This window comes from Cyprinodon variegatus, unplaced genomic scaffold (assembly GCF_000732505.1).
Source record: "Cyprinodon variegatus isolate N-32 unplaced genomic scaffold, C_variegatus-1.0 Scaffold666, whole genome shotgun sequence".
NCBI lineage: Eukaryota > Metazoa > Chordata > Actinopteri > Cyprinodontiformes > Cyprinodontidae > Cyprinodon > Cyprinodon variegatus.
In genome coordinates this window covers 212,122-218,344 of record NW_015151119.1, presented here as the reverse complement: position 1 = coordinate 218,344, position 6,223 = coordinate 212,122, and the positions used below count along the sequence as shown (strand labels likewise).

Here is a 6,223-nt window from a genome sequence, read left to right as displayed (position 1 = left end):
GATGTCCGATATTCAGTTTTAAGGCCGATACCGATAGGGGGCCGATTATATCGTGCATCCCTAAATAAAACAACATACCCCAGTTTTCAGGTCAACGGAGAACCAGTTTGGCACGTAGACCATCTTGAACCGCTTTTTGATTTCTTCATCAAATTCCACTTTCCCCAAGTCTTCACCTTTACAAGCCTTAAAAAAATGAGCCCAATTTAGATGAGATTATCAGATTCACAGAGGTGTAACACAAAAATAAAGCCTGTTGTGTTTGCCTCAGTCAAGCGATAAACACAAAGTGGCTTTTATTGAACCGACTGCTCTGTGAATAGAAATAAGTTGCCATCACTGACTGAACAAAAAAAACACTAAACCAAATTGACATTGTTGTTTAGGAACGTTTAAAGGGGACTTTCCACAGATTTAAAGATAAAAACTGATTTAAAAAAAACAACTCTGGACTGGTTTGACATTTAAACAACCTTGTACTCCTTTTCAGGGCAGTATCAGTGTGTTGCTGCATCTTATATAACGTGCAGCGAATGACATGAATGCTCCATAAGGCCAAAAGTTTCTCCATTATGCTGATCTGCACACATTTTCTGTAAAAACATTTCTTGTTACTCCCCTACAAATTAAAGCTTCATCTCCTTTAAAGTTTGCCTCCATGGAAAATGTCCGTTAGTCTTAAAGATAAAATTAGTTTCCACATTTTTACCTATAATTTCTAAATGACATGCCATTTTCTTTAAAATGTGTCTGAAAAATAAATCTTAATTTTCCCTTTAACCTAACCTTTGCTTATATAAATCCCCTCCAGGAAGGTGAGCTGAATTCAAAGTCCAGCCAAATCTAAGCTGTGAAAAATGCTTATAAAACAAGTTAGTTGAACCTGCTATTGTAAACCAGGACTGTAAAACACAGCAAAGGTCCGCAGTCAGTGATTCTACTCAAGGAACTAAATCATCATTAATTTTGAGTATCTGAGAACAAAAAAAAAAAAAAAAAACTTCTTCATAAGTGAAAAAATAAAAAAACCCAGATGTTTTTAAACATTAAATCTTAAAACAGAAGATTTGAAAACTGATCAAAGTGATTTATTTGCCCAGTTTAAATATGCAATTAGAAACCAACCAACTTTAAAGCCAGAGGGAAAGAAAAAACAATACAAGAGTCAATGAGTGGATAAAGAAGGATCAGTAAAACAAAAAAAAAAACAGATGATTAGATGGAGGGAAAAGCAAAAACCTGGATGTTTCAGAGACTTTTAGTTTCAGAAAGATGGAAGGTTGAAGGTGGACATTTGGATGAATAGATAGAAGCAACACTTCTGTGCATCTTTTCATCAAAACAGCCTAAAAACTCCTAAATTAGGTTTTGATCAACCCCGTTTTAGATCCCCGGAAATCAACAATATCAACTATTGAACTAGAAATAATCATAAAAGAACCCTAAATATTCTCTATACTTATTCAAATTTTAAATAGAATTGTATCCTTTCCTGTTTAGAAATGTATGAGGAATCTTTCCAAACACATTTCCCAGAAGTCTAACAAAAATCTGGAATACAGACATCAGTTTGTGGATTACCTTGAGCACATCCCAATATGCCACATTGTTGTTGGTGTCTTTAGTGAGTATGTGTCTCTTGTCATTCAGAATGTGGCACTGTATAATACTGGCACCTCCTGTTTAAAAAAATAAGAAAAAAAGAGTTACTTATGCCTGAAAATGAGCCATTTAGAATTTTCTTTGATGAAATCATTGATAGTTTACCCTTAATAACTTGTTCTGGCTGAGTACACAGTGGAGTCAGAGGGGTGGTGCAGTCATTATCATACTCCCCTGATGATCTAAAGTTGTGCATTCCCTTTAGTGACTAAACACACAAATTAAAACATTTATTTTAAAAGCACAAAACCTCATTAACACAAAAATAAAACAAACACCCCAGAAGCTAAAATAAGCCCAGATCTTTGATCGCAGCTCTAACTGGTGTGTGGTAAAATGCAGAAGGTCAGGCAGTTACAGCAGAAATGTCACGCATGCTTACCCATTTATTCACAGATGACTTGGTGGTGGAAACCCAGATCGCTGGAGGTGGGTCAGCAGATCTGTCTAGTTCCATCTGAACAGAAGAGGAAGACATGAAGGTTGAGTGGCTTATGACGCTTATCAAGGACGACAAAGGAGCAAGAGGGGGAAGAAAAGTTGACATACTTTAAAGAGACGTAAAACAATAAATAAAGAAAGTTAGCCAACTCATATGAGATTAATTCTCCCCACCTTTTCTGTGTAGACAGTAGGAGCAGAAGGTGTTGCCTTTGAAAAACATTTGATTCCTGTTCTGACTTCTTACCTTCAGCACCGGAGCCTTCTCCTCACAGATCAGCACGCGGATGTCTGGGTTTCGCAGGTCAGTGCAGTAGATTTTCTTGTCTCTGCCTCCGGAATATACATGTGTAAAGGCCTCGTTGACCTGCAGGGCCCAGACGCCTTCATCATGCACCCTGTACGTGGCGATGCACCTCTGCTGGCCGAGCGACCACAGGCGGATGGTCCCGTCTGAGCTACCCGATAGGCACTGTGTGGATCAGAACAACGCACAGGGTTCAAACGAAAGGCTTCTGCTGACGACAGCAACACTTTGGGATGGTTTAAGTGAGTCACCTGAGTGCCATCGCGATTCAGGAGCAAAGACTTGACGTTGTCTGTGTGACCCTTTAGCTTCATAAGCTTTGCACATGTTCGAGGATCCCACACTCTCAAAACCTGGAGCAGAAAGACAGAAAAAAAAAGGATTAATTCAATTAAAGCATCTCAGTAGTTCAGGAGATTTTGAATTTCGGTTTTAAGTTTATTGAAACTCTTTGACAACATTTTATATTATATATGTGTGTGTGTGTGTGTGTGTGTGTGAAAAGTGTGTGTGTGTATGCTGAACTATATTTTCGATCCATCTTATCTCATCATGAATGTGTGTATTAAACTCAGACCTTTTCAGTAGATCCAGAAACAATAACTGTTCCCATCTGGTTCATAGCCAGGCTATAGATGGAGTCCTTGTTCCCGCTCAGGGACGAAGCTGTTGAGAGACAAACAGCAGTGAGTCTAAGTGAGGAACACCAGCTATCTTCCAGGGAAATCACTTTGTAACAGGCAATAAAAGCAACACAACAACCAGTTTAACCAGGAAGTCAGCTGCTGAGCGACATTAAATTATTGTTGTTTTTTTTGTAGAACTTTCAGACTTTTAACCAGCTATCAAAAAGGAAACTACAACATGTCAGGTCATGTCTGAGATTCTTTCAAAGAGCAGTACAGTGAGGGACAATAAGACTGACAGCAGATAGCAGGAAACCTGAACAGAGTACATTAAAGTCTCCCTGTTTCATTCTACTGAGCCTTCACTCTCTCGGGGAACATGAATAAATGTTGGAGCTAAAGAGAAGTTCTTCAATATTTAGGATCTACAAAAAGTTACAATATTATTTGTCATTCATTTCAGAAAATTGTTCTTATATGTATTCATTAGATAGGGAATATTAAAATTTGGGATCATTTCAATGTTTATGAAGAGATAAAGAGAACCTAAATGAAGAATCTCAGCAAACCAAAAAGCAATAAAACAGTATTTTAAACAGCATATTCAGTAAAACATGTCTCATTATGCATAAATTACTCCATCACTGCAGTGTGACATTAAGGGAATCAGCCTGTGGTTCTGCTGAGGTGTATTAGAAGCTAAATTTGGTTTGAAGGCGCCCTTCAGGTCCTCTGCATTGTTGGTCTGATGTCTTATCTCCCTGAGAACTTTTTATGTGGTTCAGATCAGGCCAGTTTGCAGGCCGATCAGTAAACCCACTTTTGGAACCTTTGGCAGCACCTGACGGTGCATCGTTCCGCAGGAAAATAAAATGACCTTTTCAATAAAGCTTGATGTAGTCTCTGTTCAGGAGTAGTATGACTGTAGCTAACATGTAAATAAATAGTGTCCCTTAATAAAAAGAATTCAGCCTCAGCCCACTTAGTCAAATTCTGTAATGGATGGTCTTATTGTAGGTTTCCACCATTTTTTCCATTCTTCCACTTAGTCTCCTCTAAATACATATGAATACAGCACTGTGTAAACAATACGCTTTGGGGAGTGGCTGTCTAGTGTTTAGGGCATACAACTTGGAATCCTGAGGCTCTGAGTTTGAGCCCCACTCCCACAGACTGCAACTCTGGGTTTCTGAGCAAAGACCCTTAACCCCACACTGTTCCCTGGGCGCCCCACAATGTCAGCCCACTGCTCCTCAAGGGGATAGGTTAAATGCAGAGTTAAATTTCTCAGATGTGAGATCAATAAAGTTCAATTATTATTACTATTTAGTTCAGGGTTCCTCAATTCTGGAGCCTGAGCGACTATCTAGAGGCTAAGGGAAGTTTTGAGTTAATTAAATGATTTGGGTAAGACATAATGATTCTTTCAGTATTTAACCTCGCGACAATATTTTAAATTTCGGTCTCGTTTAATTCTGAATTTTCATCATATGTAAGCTGGGATTATAAAACTAAAAAAAAAAAAAATCATAATAACACCCTAATAAACAGTGATTGCTCTTTAAAACACAGAGATACTCCTCATAGTTTATGACTACTTATTGCAGGATGGCAAAATATTTAAAATTTTTTAACATTTAACATCTTTTTATATCACAGGTATCAAATTCAAACATCAAAGGTTTGAAAGAAAAATAAAAAAAGAACTTGGCGTCCACCAGTTGTCATCCGATACATGCTTACTCACTGGTGACAGTGTTGTTGGAAGCGGTGAGTGCCGTTAGTGTGTTAACATCCCATAGGAAGATCTGCCGGTCAAGACCAGCCGACGCTACGAGCTCCTTGTCCTTAGCATAGGCTAAAGCTTTTACATAGTCCTTGTGGGTCCGTAACGTCGACATACAAAATCCTTTATGAGCGTTCCATACTTTCACTGTTGTATCCGATGAGGCTGATATCACTGAGAAGAGAAAAGTGGATCACAGAATAAGGATTTGATGGAGTGACGGCTCTCCGACTTCTAAAGTACTGATAATCGTCAAAACTCACATGTTTTTCCATTGCAGCAGAGAACTATATCATTAACCCAGTCTGTGTGATGCTCCATAGATGCTATATATGGGTCCTGCTATAATGTCAATAAAACATTAGAACAATTCGATAGCACACAACATACAAGAATGAAAAGAACATGTAGAATATAGTCTGAAACTCTACTTTGTGTTGGTAGACACTCCATATCCGGATGATGGAGTCTCTGCCTGCGGTAAAGAGCCGATTCAAAGCAGGGTCTAACTGGAGTGCGTTTACCCCATTGCGATTGTATTTCTCTACCTCATCTCTAATCACGTATGAAACCTGTAACACAAACAAGAGAGATAATTTTCCCACCCGGGAAACATCTGATTCCCACCACAGAATCATACTTTAGCTGCGGCTCCGTGTGTGCTGAAGTAACCACTACTGGGGGGTTTGCACAACACAGGAGGATGCTGAAAGGACCTTCCATGGCACAAAGATGAACAAACGTCATGGACCAGATAACATATGTGGTTGGTTACTTTAAAACTAAGCAACGGATGAATGAATAAAGACTGAAATTCAGTCTTTTAGAAAAGTTTGAACAGGTCCTTAAGAAGCAGCATGACACTAGGATTCACTGACTTCTCTCCTACTTTTGACACAATTAAACTAGACATTTCAACCATGAGACTTTTAGAGAATCTATTCTCATTATTTATTCATTCTGTACACTAATATATGTCTGAGCACAATCTATTCATCTCAAAATAGGCAGATGATTCTGTTATTTTGAGCCTGCTCCTACTGACAGAAAAGAAAGTCGGGTCATTGAAAACTCTGTCAGTTGGTATGATAGTTGATGATAATGGCAATAGATTTTAGAATAAAGCGCCAGGATCCCTGAACCTGTCACCATCAAGAGACGAGTAACTTCAATAGTAGAAGTATCCTGGTCACTGAACGCAAATTCAATTTTAAATTAAACTGGGGAGCAATGTGTCCTGTTTCCACATTGATAGGCTACCTTATTCAGTAAAGTTTGGAAACATGCCCTGAAATGAAGAGACCAGTTCATTAAAGGAGAAGTTCGGTTTTTTACACTTTAAGCCCATTTTCTGTAGTGTCCAGGATGAAATCGAATGATCGACACCAAAAGTTTGACAAT

At 38.5% G+C, this 6,223-nt stretch overlaps 1 protein-coding gene across 2 annotated transcripts in view; it reads right to left on the bottom strand.

Annotated features, from left to right (window-relative positions):
• wdr48 (WD repeat domain 48) overlaps nt 1–6,223 on the bottom strand; it is a 12,152-nt gene that overhangs the window by 4,155 nt on the left and 1,774 nt on the right. Inside the window, exons 2-11 of one of the 2 annotated variants that reach the window (XM_015393995.1) lie at nt 5,254–5,394; nt 5,086–5,164; nt 4,784–4,996; nt 2,988–3,076; nt 2,662–2,763; nt 2,351–2,575; nt 2,045–2,119; nt 1,768–1,870; nt 1,582–1,679; nt 79–186 (exon numbers count right to left, since the gene is read on the bottom strand). In XM_015393995.1, the coding sequence (XP_015249481.1) occupies nt 79–186; nt 1,582–1,679; nt 1,768–1,870; nt 2,045–2,119; nt 2,351–2,575; nt 2,662–2,763; nt 2,988–3,076; nt 4,784–4,996; nt 5,086–5,164; nt 5,254–5,394 (1,233 nt within the window). The remainder of the gene's footprint in view (nt 1–78; nt 187–1,581; nt 1,680–1,767; nt 1,871–2,044; nt 2,120–2,350; nt 2,576–2,661; nt 2,764–2,987; nt 3,077–4,783; nt 4,997–5,085; nt 5,165–5,253; nt 5,395–6,223) is intronic. The other variant, XM_015393996.1, reaches the window with a different exon arrangement.